Here is a 13,901-nt window from a genome sequence, read left to right as displayed (position 1 = left end):
TAGTACAAATCCACCTTTTAAGGACACTATAAATATAGCATAAGTCAGTCCACCCCTATGTTAAATTCCCATAGAGGCAGGCAGATGGTTATTATAAAGGCCAGTTATTTCATGGATCCAGATACTATGCATCCTGATAAAGTTCCCTTGGCCTTTGGAGTTAAAAAAGCCCCCCCCCCCATCATCACATACCCTTCACCATACCCCCCCCATCATCACATACCCTTCACCATACCCCCACATCATCACATACCCTTCACCATACCCCCACATCATCACATACCCTTCACCATACCTACAGATTTGCATGGTTTTATTTCAGTTAGCCTAATAGCTGGTTTGATTTGCATTGAGAGATGATTTTATGGAAAGTACCCCATGCCAAATTATTAAGTTTAAAGGTCCCATGACATGGTGCTCTTTGGATGCTTTTATATAGACCTTAGTGGTCCCCTAATACTGTATCTGAAGTCTCTTTTATATAGACCTTAGTGGTCCCCTAATACTGTATCTGAAGTCTCTTTTATATAGACCTTAGTGGTCCCCTAATACTGTATCTGAAGTCTCTTTTATATAGACCTTAGTGGTCCCCTAATACTGTATCTGAAGTCTCTTTTATATAGACCTTAGTGGTCCCCTAATACTGTATCTGAAGTCTCTTTTATATAGACCTTAGTGGTCCCCTAATACTGTATCTGAAGTCTTTTATATAGACCTTAGTGGTCCCCTAATACTGTATCTGAAGTCTCTTTTATATAGACCTTAGTGGTCCCCTAATACTGTATCTGAAGTCTCTTTTATATAGATCTTAGTGGTCCCCTAATACTGTATCTGAAGTGCAAGGTGGAGGGTGGGGGTGTGGTCTTGACCAACTGCCATGCTTCGCTCGTTTTCAAGCCATGATGTGTCTCTCTCTCTCTCTCTCATGGGTGGGCCAAATTCTCTGGGCGGGCAAAGCAGAGAAAGGGGAGGTAACCTTTCCCCTTATGACCTCATAAGGAGAAGATTCCTGATTGGTCCATCTGAGCTTTCATTTTCTCAAAGGCAGAGCAGGATACCCAGGGCTCGGTTTACACCTATCACCATTTCTAGCCACTGGGGGACCATAGGCAGGCTGGGGGAACTCATATTAATGTTAAAAAACCTCATAAAGTGACATCTTCATGCGATGGGACGAAGTCTCGGTAGTAGAATCGTCTAGAGCTCAGTGACATTATGACAGATTGTCTTTAGATGTGAGATGATGTCAGAGTCTTCTAGTGTATGATAGGCATAACACAACCCAAATCCTGCTCTGCCCCGTTTACAACAGATCCAGCAACCTCAGCAACTTCTGCAGCACCTGAACAACCGCCAGCAGCTCCAGCCGAGCCGGTCCCACCTCCAGCCCCCTCCTCACAGCCAGCAGCAGCAGTGGGGGGCCAGCCTCCTGCAGCCCCACCACCTGCATCGCCTTCCCAACCAGCCTTTCTCCCGCGGACCCATGCTGGGGCCCCTGACTGCCCTGGGAGGAGGCCTCCTGGGGCCAGTCCCTGTCTGGCCAGGAGGCCTGGGCCCCGCAGGGGCTGCTGCCCTGGCCTGGGGCTTCCAGCAGGTCGGCAGGGACTTCACAGGTCCTAGACTGCTGGGGGGCTTCCACAACCCTGCAGGGCAAGGCAGCAGGTACAGAGGGGGGCAAAGAGGAGGAGGCTTCAACGGGATGTAGAGAGCCGGTCTGACGAACTCGAGTAACGTTCCCTGCTGACTTTCACCCAGCTGCTGCCGTTCATGGAGCCGGTTTTATTAAAAACTACCACCGTGGGAACACTCAGACCCTGATTACTAACCGGTCCTGGACTGGAAAAGGAAGGAGTGACCTCACTCTCTGTCTGTATGCAGCTCGCAAATGTATATTTATTTATCTGCCATCACAAAAATCAGCAACATGGTGATGTGTAAGCCTGATCCAGGACCGTCGTAGTCCAAATCACAGCCTCACCTTTGTCTCTTGGGTTCATAAACTTGCTTACAGGAAGATTGTTGAAAATACATCTTTTGCTTTATGTGATAGTGACCGTAGAGATACAGGCATGGATCGCTGGCAGAGACGACATGGCAACGGACAGCGCCCCCTAGTGACCTTAGAGTACGACTTGATGTCAGGCAGGTGTAAAGTAACAAAAAACATGATTTATTTATTTTTTAAGATTATTTTTGGGGCTTTTCTGCCTTTAATGGACAGGACAGCTAGGTGAGAGAGAGAGAGGAATCATCACAGGTCGGACTCGAACCCTGGACCTCTGCGTCGAGGCATAAACCTCTCAGTACATGTGCGCCTGCTCTACCCGCTGAGCAACCCGGCCACAGGAGGAGTCTCCCATTAAAGTCAAAACCAATCCTGTAAAATCAAAGATCCCTCTCAGGGTTTCCGCTGATGACCGGGAGCTTTGTTACTAGCAAGACCACTAACTAGTGCTCAACCTGCTAGCAAGACCACTAACTAGTGCTGAGCCTGCTAGCAAGACCACTAACTAGTGCTGAACCTGCTAGCAAGACCACTAACTAGTGCTCAACCTGCTAGCAAGACCACTAACTAGTGCTCAACCTGCTAGCAAGACCACTAACTAGTGCTGAACCTGCTAGCAAGACCACTAACTAGTGCTGAACCTGCTAGCAAGACCACTAACTAGTGCTGAACCTGCTAGCGATACCACTAACTAGTGCTGAGCCTGCTAGCAAGACCACTAACTAGTGCTGAACCTGCTAGCGAGACCACTAACTAGTGCTGAACCTGCTAGCGAGACCACTAACTGGTGCTGAGCCTGCTAGCAAGACCACTAACTAGTGCTGAACCTGCTAGCAAGACCACTAACTAGTGCTGAGCCTGCTAGCGAGACCACTAACTAGTGCTGAACCTGCTAGCGAGACCACTAACTAGTGCTGAACCTGCTAGCGCGACCACTAACTGGTGCTGAGCCTGCTAGCGAGACCACTAACTAGTGCTGAACCTGCTAGCAAGACCACTAACTAGTGCTGAGCCTGCTAGCGAGACCACTAACTAGTGCTGAACCTGCTAGCGAGACCACTAACTGGTGCTGAGCCTGCTAGCGAGACCACTAACTAGTGCTGAACCTGCTAGCAAGACCACTAACTAGTGCTGAGCCTGCTAGCGAGACCACTAACTAGTGCTGAACCTGCTAGCGAGACCACTAACTGGTGCTGAGCCTGCTAGCGAGACCACTAACTAGTGCTGAACCGGCCTGACATCGAGTCTACATCTACACTACTACGGTTTGGTTTTAAAACGAATATCTTTTGCTACGTTTACACCTCGCGTTGGCGCTACTCCTACGTGTTCGAGCCCCAAGAGAGAGAGAGGGGATCGGGCCACATTTTCCTGTCTGAGCCCGACAGCCCGACAGGCATTAAGATATTTCTGTCCGAGCCTGTAGTCTATGTAGTCTATGTAGTCTATGTAGTCTATACTGGCGCGTGGTGGTGGAGACACTAGTTGCAGTCTTCTCCTGAACAGAGGGGGCGCTAATGAGCAAAGGCTACCGACGTTTCCCTTTCTACAGACTAGAAGAAGAAGAAGAAAAAAGGTAAACAAGGGCAGAACTGGCAGCAGCATCGACGTCAATGCTGTGATCTGATTGGATGAGCTACTTGGTGGGGTCAAGCCTTTCATTCACCCTAACAGAGCTCCTCTTAACCCAGTGAGTTCACCAGAGAGACCTGCAGTCGCTCTGAGAGTCCTGGCATCACGTTACCCTCGAGCTCCTCCAGGCTTCCTGTTTCCGCTTCGTCACGCGCTCAAAATCCTGGCGCGCCGGCGAGATATCTACGTCGTTTTTGACGCCACGTTGGCGCGCGCGAGCTCGGCTACGGCGACTGTGAAGCGGCCTTTACGCTGCAGAAATCAGCTGCTGTAGAGTCAAATAAAAACCTGCAGCCAGCCCCGTGTTTCCTCACTGTAACCACTAGCTGTTGGCCTGTTGGTAGTGAAGAAGTCAGACAAACACTAACGGAAACTGTCCCGCCTCTTTGAACATGTGTAGGGAAGGTTAATGTGTGGTCCTTCGGGTCCCAGTGACCCGAAGGACCACACAAGGATTATGTACTTCCCTTTACTTTGTTGAGAATTGCTCTCTAAACCCTGTTTCTTGTAAAGTAAGTAAGTAAAGTTTATTTCTAGAACACATTTAAACACAGTGTAAGCTGACCAAAATGCTGTACAAACAAGAACTAAGGTGCTGGATTAACCCTTGTTTAGAGAGCAATTCTCAACAAAGTAAAGGGAAGTACATAATCCGAAGGACAACACAAGGGTTAAAAACAAGCCAGCAGTAGACGAAAATGTCTCGTTTTATGTAATCGGACTGCGACAGACCTGGCCTGGTCACTTTTTAACTCTGCCTCAAAGAGATCCTCTTCTGACCGAACGAATGCTCTCAGGTTGAATCAGTTCACAGCTTTGTGTACATAGATTTTTTTTAAAAAGATTACTTTTTTCTTGGGGGGGGCTTTTCCCCCTTTATCAGACAGTGATGGTGGATAGACAGGATGGGCGGACGACACGCAGCAAAGGGCAGCAGGTGGGATTCGAACCTGTGCCGCTGCAAAGGACTCAGCCAACATGGGGCGCACGCTCTTACCGGGTGAGCTACAGGCCGCCCCCACTTTGTGTAAATATGTACTTGTTTTCTTTCTGTACGCTGCGCTCATTAAGAGCATTGAGTGAAATGTTAAAAGACTTTATTTCCCAGCTTTCTTGAACACAACACCAGCTTGACAGACTGTTTTAACACCCCGACACACTCCTCTCCTAAAGGGAAAGCCTGAGGATGTTTTCTACGGTCTGTAGTCGCTGCTGATTGGTTCTCTTTGCATCATGGGAGAGACCAGGATGTACGCTGATTCTTAAAGAGGACTCTAAGAACGTCAACAACAACAAAAAAAAACTGTAAAAAAAACACACACAATGGACGGACTACTTTACACGTCTTCCAGTGGACTCTGTGTCTTGTAAAATAATGTTTTTTTTGTACTAAGCGTTTGGTTTGTTACCCTGTTTGTGTTTAGTTGTTGTATGTACAGTAGGAAGTGACCGTGTAATGCTCATTTTAACTTAAAAGTCATTTTCTTATGTTTTTTTACCTCATTTTTTGTATTAAAAGTTGCCTGTGTAAACCATAGAGTTTGCCTTGAGATGTTGTTGATGTCACCTAAACACACACACACACACACACACACACACACACACACACACACAAATATACCTCAAAATCCTGATTTATTTTTTTCATACTGTCCACAGGAGATAATATGTTGTGTGCACAAGATTAATCTTGTACATACAAGGTAATATCATGTCAAATGATGGGTCTCAAATCAACTTTGCTCATGGATGCCAAAACCAGGTTGTACAAACCGCGTCTAAAGGCAAATCCAGTCCCTCGAAATCATATTCATACGACATTAAATCCACTTCTGATAGTTTGACAGCAGAAAAAAGTGTCCGTGTGCCGGGCGCCTGGTCCTAAAGGGTTGTCCTTAGTGTCTTCATTAATCAGAGGTGTGTTTTGGGCGTAACATGCAATCAACCAATCAGAGATCATCTCCCATTCATCAACCAATCAGAGATCATCTCCCATTCATCAACCAATCAGAGATCATCTCCCATTCCCTCTAAAAGCCAGGCGCGTTTGGACCTTGGAGCATTGCTGTTATGATGGAGGATTTACACCCTAATGTTATTTGTAATATTGTGTGTGTGTGTGTGTGTGTGTGTGTGTGTGTGTGTGTGTGTGTGTGTGTGTGTGTGTGTTGCTATGCGTCCCTGTGTGTGTAACAAGCATAGTGTGTGTGCGCTGTGCACGAGCCTAGGAGCATTTTACTAATGCTCTGTAAAAATAACAATGAAATGCTGCGTTATTGACTTTAGACCAGGTTTTTGTTGGTCAATGGAGCGATCACTTCCCGCTGCCTAAAGATAGCAATACTCCCAGAATGCACCTGAACACACCTCCCTGTAAGACCAGCACGCCCAGAATGCACCTGAACACACCTCCCTGTAAGACCAGCACGCCCAGAATGCACCTGAACACACCTCCCTGTAAGACCAGCACGCCCAGAATGCACCTGAACACACCTCCCTGTAAGACCAGCACGCCCAGAATGCACCTGAACACACCTCCCTGTAAGACCAGCACGCCCAGAATGCACCTGAACACACCTCCCTGTAAGACCAGAAGGTGCATTTGTTATTTAAACGACGTGGGGCTGGACGAGAAACTGATAACTGCGGCGATCTTAAACTAGCAAGAGTTTAGAGACACGAGATTTTGTGACTTTGTGGGGGGAGAAAAGTTCAAGAAAATGTTTTAAAATTAGCCTTTATTCATTTCCTGAAAAGATTTTGGACATACAAGGGTTTTTTTCGCCAGACAGCCATGAAAATAAAAAGATTCTTGTTTGTAAAAGTTAAAGTCCAGCGGCAGATATGTTTTTGATTTGAACGAGCTGTGGACTCTGACTCGGCCTCTTCAGGACATTAACATTAGAAGCCATTCCCTTTATAGTTTTGGCTTTATGCTCGGCCTCGTTGCTACAAAAACTAATCTTTCAAGTTGCAGGTTGTTGTTTTGCAGACAGCATCAGGTCTATAGAATGCTGTTTTATTCAGAATTAAATAAATTAATGGTTATATCTCACATTCAGAACAGAGCCGTGGGCGAAAAAAAAAAAAAAAAAGGCTGGCTGGCGAAGTGAGAGTGCAACATGAGCGGCAGTTTGCGGCGCTCTCTACCCAGCCCACAGTCCCCTATTCTGGGGTAACTAGACCACCAACTAGCGCTGACCTGATGGAGCACCACAATAATTTGTTTGTTTGTTTGTCCCTAGACAACGGGGTCGGCTCGGCCACTGCGGGTTGACCCAACGTTAGCTGAGGCGTTGTTAAGTGAGCTAGCGGCCAAACGACTTCTCTAATTCACATTAATCAGTCCCTCCAGAAAAACATGATTATGCGATCGCATAATTCAACGCATAATCAGCCAAAGTCTGCATATTTAGGCAGTCGCCTATAGCAATCGCCGGCCCTGCTCACCCTAACCATAACCTGATTCTGTCCCTAATCCTAAAACCAAGTCTTAACCCTCAAACAGACCTTTAACCTTGGGGGGTCCAGCATTTTGGCCCCACAAGGCTGCGCAGACCCCACAAGTATACTGTATTCCCTGGTTTTTGGACCCCACGAATATAGTAAAACAAGCCCACACACCCCCCCCCCCCCCCAGTATAACCATCAGGCCACTAACGTAGGCCACGGAGAAAGCTGTGCGTGGAGCCTCCTCAGAACCATAAATCAGACTTTATGCAACGAACACAAATGTGATGTGGAAGCCTGAAGCGTCCAGGTCGCAGACACAGAAGACACAGACACAGAATAAACTTCAAACTTTATTTAAAAACTGTCTGTCTCATTCACGTTTTGATTTAGTGTTTAGATTTAACACACTGTAGGTGTTCAGGGATCAGGCGATTGCCAAAATAAAATAAATCAAAAAGTGCAGTTGTAAGAAATGTAAAAGGTTTCAGTACACTTTACATTCATTATTACATTTGCAATACATTTAAAATAAAAAACGCAGAGCTCCTCTGCCCGCAGGAAGCTGAAGAATCAAAAACATACCCCATCTTTCATTCATGATTTCAATAAGTGCTGCGCTCGTCTGCAGGAAGGATGCTCCAAAGAAAAGGTAGAAGTCAGTACACGTTTGGTACGCTGTCATTCTTACACAAAAGTGCATTCACTGAATTTTAAAATACAATATTCACATAAAATGTAAAGATAAGAATACATTCAGTTAGTGATAAAACATGTTAGTCTTAAACCAGGAGCGGTATTTCAGTTTATAAAGGTCTCAATGTGAGGTAGAAGTGATGGAGCACATTTAAAGGGCCAGTGTGTAGCTCAGCCTTTCTGCTGATGTTGTCCAGTGGCCACTCTCGGTACTGCGACACGACACACACACACACAGATATTCACACACACACACACACACACACACACACACACACACCCCTACACCCCTAGGGGTCAAAGGTCACATGCGGTGCGTTGCCAAGTGCGGCCGGTGCTCGTCGTCATGACGCTTCAGAAGAGGATTCAGATCCGTCTCCAACTCCCTCTGCTTCTGTAACAAACCCTGAAAACCCCCACACACACACACACACCCACACACACACACACACACACACACACACACACACACACACACACACACACACACACACACACACACACACACACACACACACACACACAGGTTGGTACAGCTATACTTGTGTTTACATATTAGTAGATTAACAGCTATGATCAGAAAAAAGACAGAAAAACAGAAAACCTTTACACAGGAGTGTGTGTGTGTGTGTGTGTGTGTGTTGTGTGTGTGTGTGTGTAATGTGTGTGTTGTTTTTATTATTGGTGAGTGAGTGAGTGTGTGTATATCTTTTGTGTGTGTGTGTGTGTGTGTGTCTTTGTGTGAGTGAGTGAGTGAGTGTGTGTATATCTGGGTGTGTGTGTGTGTGTGTGTGTGTGTATGGGTGTCTTTGTGTGAGTGAGTGAGTGAGTGTGTGTATATCTGGGTGTGTGTGTGTGTGTGTGTGTGTGTGTGAGTGAGTGTGTGTATATCTGTGTGTGTGTGTGTGTGTGTGTGTGTGAGTGAGTGAGTGAGTGTGTGTATATCTGTGTGTGTGTGTGTGTGTGTGTGTGTGTGTGAGTGTGTGTGAGTGAGTGAGTGAGTGTGTGTATATCTGGGTGTGTGTGTGTGTGTGTGTGTGTGTGTGTGTGTGTGTGTGTGTGTGTGTGTGTGTGTGTGTGTGTGTGTGTGTGTGTGTGTGTGTGTGAGTATGTGTATGGGTGTCTGTGTGTGTGTGTGTGAGTGTGTGTGTGGTGAGTGAGTGGTGTGTGTATATCTGGGTGTGTGTGTGTGTGTGTGTGTGTGTGTGTGTGTGTGTGTGTGTGTGTGTGTGTGTGTGTGTGAGTATGTGTATGGGTGTCTGTGTGTGTGTGTGAGTGTGTGTGAGTGAGTGAGTGTGTGTATATCTGGGTGTGTGTCTGTGTGTGTGTGTGTGTGTGTGTGTGTGTCTGTGTGTGTGTGTGTGTGAGTATGTGTATGGGTGTCTGTGTGTGTGTGTGAGTGTGTGTGAGTGAGTGAGTGAGTGTGTGTATATCTGGGTGTGTGTGTGTGTGAGTATGTGTATGGGTGTCTGTGTGTGTGTGTGTGTTACCTGCCGTAGCTGGGCCAGGCCTCTGAGGATCTCCTGCTGGCGGGGTGTGTGTGTGTGTGTGTTACGTCCAGGCTGGAGGAGGTGATGAGTGGGAGGAGCAGGAGGAGCAGGAGGAGGTGCTGTGCTCTGAGCAGGAGGTTCTGACGAGGAGCGAGTAAAGTTAGCTGTTTGTACAGCAGCAGGATGCTGGATGCTGTACAGACTGGTGGTAAATTCATGATTTTTGGCTATAAAAATAAAAGTGACTTGACAAAAGCAACAGACATAAACTACAGACTCAATATGAGGGTGAAAAATAGACTCCACTAACTCACGCACCGTTCACACAGAGCTCTTTTCAGATATTTGGGGATTCAGGGCTGCAACTAAGACAGAATATTTGGCACTTGTAGGTGAACTATTACTGAATTAGTCGGTCCAAACTGTAGACTCATTTTCTATCGATCTACCGATCACCGTTCTAGCTCACTGAGTGTTTCCAGCAGACAACTGCAGAGTGTGTTCATTGTAATGAAGGAACTTTTTGGGTAGATCGACTAATTGTTGCAGCTCTGTGTGACTGGATATATGAGTCCACTTTGGACCTCATCACTCTCATCAGCTGACCACTTAGATCACCGCTTAGAAACAAGTCCTGCATCCAGGTTAACGGAGATATATATATATATATATATATATATATATATATATATATATATATAATCAGTGAAATATAATCAGCTCCCATCAGAGAGTTCTATTATTGTGTGTGTGTGTGTGTGTCTCTCTAACCTGTGTGTGTGTGTGTGTGTGTGTGTGTGTGTGTGTGTGTCTCTAACCTGTGTGTGTGTGTGTGTGTGCGTGTCTCTAACCTGTCTGTGTGTGTGTGTGTGTGGTTGTGTGTGTGTGTGTGTGTGTGTCTCTAACTGTGTGTGTGTTTTGTGTGTGTGTTCTTGTTTGGTGTGTGTGTGTGTCTAACCTGTGACCTGTGTCTGTGTGTGTGTGTCTCTAACCTGTGTGTGTGTGTGTGTGTGCGTGTCTCTAACCTGTCTGTGTGTGTGTGTGTGTGTGTCCTGCCTGTGTGTGTGTCTCTAACCTGTGTATGTGTGTGTGTGTGTGTGTGTCTCTAACCTGTGTATGTGTGTGTGTGTGTGTGTCTAACCTGTGACCTGTGTCTATGTGTGTGTGTGTGTGTGTGTGTATTGTGTTGTGTGTGTGTCTCTAACCTGTGTGTGTGTGTGTGTGTTTGTGTGTGTGTGTGTGTGTGTGTGTGTTGTGTGTGTGTGTGTGTGTGTGTGTCTCTCTAACCTTGTGTGTGTGTGTGTGTGTGTGTGTGTGTGTGTGTGTGTGTGTGTGTGTCTCTAACCTGTGTGTGTGTGTGTGTTGTGTGTGTCTTGTGTGTGTGTGTGTGTGTGTGTGTTCTCTAACCTGTGGGGGTGTGTGTGTGTGTGTCTCTCTAACCTGTGTGTGTGTGTGTGTGTGTGTGTGTGTGTGTGTGTGTGTGTGTGTGTGTGTGTGTGTGTGTGTGTGTGTGTGTGTCTCTCTAACCTGTGTGTGTGTGTCTCTCTAACCTGGGGGTGTGTGTGTGTGTGTGTGTGTGTGTGTGTGTGTCTCTCTAACCTGTGTGTGTGTGTCTCTCTAACTGTGTGTGTGTGTGTGTGTGTGTGTGTGTGTCTCTCTAACCTGTGTGTGTGTGTGTGTGTGTGTGTGTCTCTCTAACCTGTGTGTGTGTGTGTGTGTGTGTGTGTGTCTCTCTAACCTGTGTGTGTGTGTGTGTGTGTGTGTGTGTCTCTCTAACCTGTGTGTGTGTGTGTGTGTGTGTGTGTGTGTGTGTCTCTCTAACCTGTGTGTGTGTGGTCTCTAACCTGTGTGTGTGTGTGTCTCTCTAACCTGTGTGTGTGTGTGTGTGTGTGTGTGTGTCTCTCTAACCTGTGTGTGTGTGTGTGTGTGTGTGTCTCTCTAACCTGTGTGTGTGTGTGTGTGTGTGTGTGTGTGTGTGTGTCTCTCTAACCTGTTGTGTGTGTGTGTGTGTGTGTGTGTGTGTGTGTGTGTCTCTCTAACCTGTGTGTGTGTGTGTGTGTGTGTGTGTGTGTGTGTCTCTCTAACCTGTGTGTGTGTGTCTCTCTAACCTGTGTGTGTGTGTCTCTCTAACCTGTGTGTGTGTGTCTCTCTAACCTGTGTGTGTGTGTGTGTGTGTGTGTGTGTGTGTGTGTGTGTGTGTGTCTCTCTAACCTGTGTGTGTGTGTGTGTGTGTGTGTCTCTCTAACCTGTGTGTGTGTGTGTGTGTGTGTGTGTGTGTGTGTGTGTGTGTCTCTAACCTGTGTGTGTGTGTGTGTGTGTGTGTGTGTGTGTGTGTGTGTGTGTCTCTCTAACCTGTGTGTGTGTGTCTCTCTAACCTGTGTGTGGGGGTGGGGGGGGGGTGTCTCTCTAACCTGTGTGTGTGTGTCTCTCTAACCTGTGTGTGTGTGTCTCTCTAACCTGTGTGTGTGTGTGGTGGGGGGGTGTCAGCTGGCTCCAGTGGATCCAGGTTGAAGACCTCATCAGTCCGGACGTAAGGGATGAACTGCAGGCCTGGAGACGAGGGGGGGGGCGGGGCCTGCTGGCTCTGAGCTCTGAGTCTGACAGCAGGGAGGGGGGGAGAGCGCCCCCTGGGGGAGACAGCAAAACACAGCCGTTAGGTTTCTCCTTCTTCCCCGTTTGTGCATTTTGTAAACACTAGTGCAGTCCCGTTGAAAATGTCCCCGTGTGGATCGGGCCGATTGCTTGGCTTGTGGTGTTGTAGAATTCATCCAAACCAAACTGTAGCCTAAACCCAAAATGACTTACAGAAGGACCCCAAACCACTTCAAAACCACCTCCCCTGTACACCCTACTACTGACTGACTGGTTTACCTGACAGAGAACGCTGCAGATTCAGAATCACAATTAAATATCACCATGGAAATGTGGAGCAATCAGACAAGGACTCATGTACAGACTGTGAACCTCTTGGTGGTAAATTCATGATTTTTGGCTATAAAAATAAAACTGACTTGACAAAAGCAACAGACATAAACTACAGACTCAATATGAGGGTGAAAAATAGACTCCACTAACTCACGCACCGTTCACACAGAGCTCTTTTCAGATATTTGGGGATTCAGGGCTGCAACTAAGACAGAATATTTGGCATGGACTAATGGCAGTGAGCTACCCACTCGGCCCGTTATGAGAGCTAAACAGCACCTATCTGTGTTCATCAACCACCAGAACTTGTGTGTGTGTGTGTGTGTGTGTGTGTGTGTGTGTGTGTGTGTGTGTGTGTGTGTGTGTGTGTGTGTGTGTGTGTGTGTGTGTGTGTGTGTGTGTGTGTGTGTGTGTGTGTGTGTAGAGAGAGAGAGAGTCAGTGTTTCCATACAGGGTGAGAGGAGGGAGTGGCCAGCGGCTAGAGCAGCAAAAGCCAACGTGTGCTTCTTTTACCGATATATTTAACGATATATTTAACGATATATTTAACGATATCTTTTGCGTTTCTTATCCAAACAACACGTCAAACTTGGCACTGCACTTACTCGTGCCCGTAGCAAAGACACCTGTTTTTTGTGGCTTTCTCAAGACATTTGTCACCTTTTTGATTTTTTCCGACATTTTTGTACGTTTTTTTGTCGTATTTTTGTTGACATGAAGCCCTACGAAAGTCATCAGAAGAGTTCCTTAGCCATCGTAGAATTCAGCAAATCAACCAGTTTCTCAGCCTGAATATGAAAACTCTCTCTCGGCTTCTTCTGGGGGAATTTCACACACTGTCCTGTGTTTTTGGTTTGGCGCACAACATGTATTATGAACCCAAATTGATATACGGGCCGAATCTAAATCTGCAAGGGGCCAGATTTGGCCCGCAGGCCTCGAGTTTGACACATGGTGTAGAGAAACGATCACAGACTTCAGTGTAAGGAGCTCACGAGCCGTTCGCAGGTGCAGTAAACATGTCCATGGTGCAAACTCCACCAATCAGAGACGTCGCTGTTGCACTTAGGATTGTGGGTAGTGTAGTACTTGTCCATGACATTGTTTTTCTTAAAACAAGGTTGATTTCATACGGACTTGTAGCTTCTTCAGGAGCAGAAACCTTCGTCTACCTGGGATGGTTTAGACATCATGGCCGATAATCTAAATCCTTGTAGATAGAATTAACAGAATTTTCACTTTTGGAAACCACACTGTTGAGCTCTATTACTGTAATTGCGAAGCTAGCGTAGCCTAGATACACCTGCCGTGACATACAGTAGTTGCGCACTGCCATTTGGGACCAGGCTATTTCCTGGGAACAAAAGTGATCATTCTGAAAGTCACATTGCTGATGGTTGAAATGCTGCTCACCTTTCAGTGTTGATGGCTGCAGAGAGGCCGTGTCCTCTGGAAACACTCTCCACCTGAAACAATCACTTAGTCATTAACTCCTCAATGTTTGTCAGTAGGAAAGTAATACATGTTTGTGAATCTGAATTTTGGACCTCGAGAGCGTGGTAAAGTTCTAGATTTAACTAGAATTACTCCCTTGCGGTTGTATGCCTTCGCCACCCAGTGCAGTGGTTGCAGTTTACATCCATGTCTGTCCAGACTTACATAATACATGTAGTGAAGCCTTTGAAGGAATTTAATAAAAAGGT

The 13,901-nt window shown here is 46.5% G+C and overlaps 2 protein-coding genes across 3 annotated transcripts in view; one reads left to right on the top strand and one right to left on the bottom strand.

Moving 5' to 3' along the window:
• The window catches only part of LOC120556999, a 28,441-nt gene extending 24,297 nt beyond the window's left edge, over positions 1-4,144 (top strand). Inside the window, exons 10-11 of one of the 2 annotated variants that reach the window (XR_005638920.1) lie at positions 1,313-4,042; positions 4,080-4,136. Coding sequence is in view for 1 of the 2 variants with exons in the window: in XM_039796992.1 (XP_039652926.1) it covers positions 1,313-1,705 (393 nt within the window). In the remaining variant the exon portion in view is untranslated. Of the gene's footprint in view, positions 1-1,312 lie in introns of both variants that reach the window. The other variant, XM_039796992.1, reaches the window with a different exon arrangement.
• Positions 4,145-7,427: 3,283 nt separating this feature from the next.
• The window catches only part of ccdc66 (coiled-coil domain containing 66), a gene marked incomplete at its 5' end in the record, with an annotated part of 16,733 nt that continues 10,259 nt past the window's right edge, over positions 7,428-13,901 (bottom strand). Inside the window, 4 exon segments of the mRNA XM_039799022.1 lie at positions 7,428-8,189; positions 9,274-9,413; positions 11,731-11,900; positions 13,612-13,664. Of these exon segments, the coding sequence (XP_039654956.1) occupies positions 8,088-8,189; positions 9,274-9,413; positions 11,731-11,900; positions 13,612-13,664 (465 nt within the window).

This window comes from Perca fluviatilis, chromosome 4 (assembly GCF_010015445.1).
Source record: "Perca fluviatilis chromosome 4, GENO_Pfluv_1.0, whole genome shotgun sequence".
Lineage (NCBI taxonomy): Eukaryota > Metazoa > Chordata > Actinopteri > Perciformes > Percidae > Perca > Perca fluviatilis.
The sequence above is the reverse complement of the archived record's forward strand: the minus strand, read 5'-3'. Positions and strand labels throughout refer to the sequence as shown.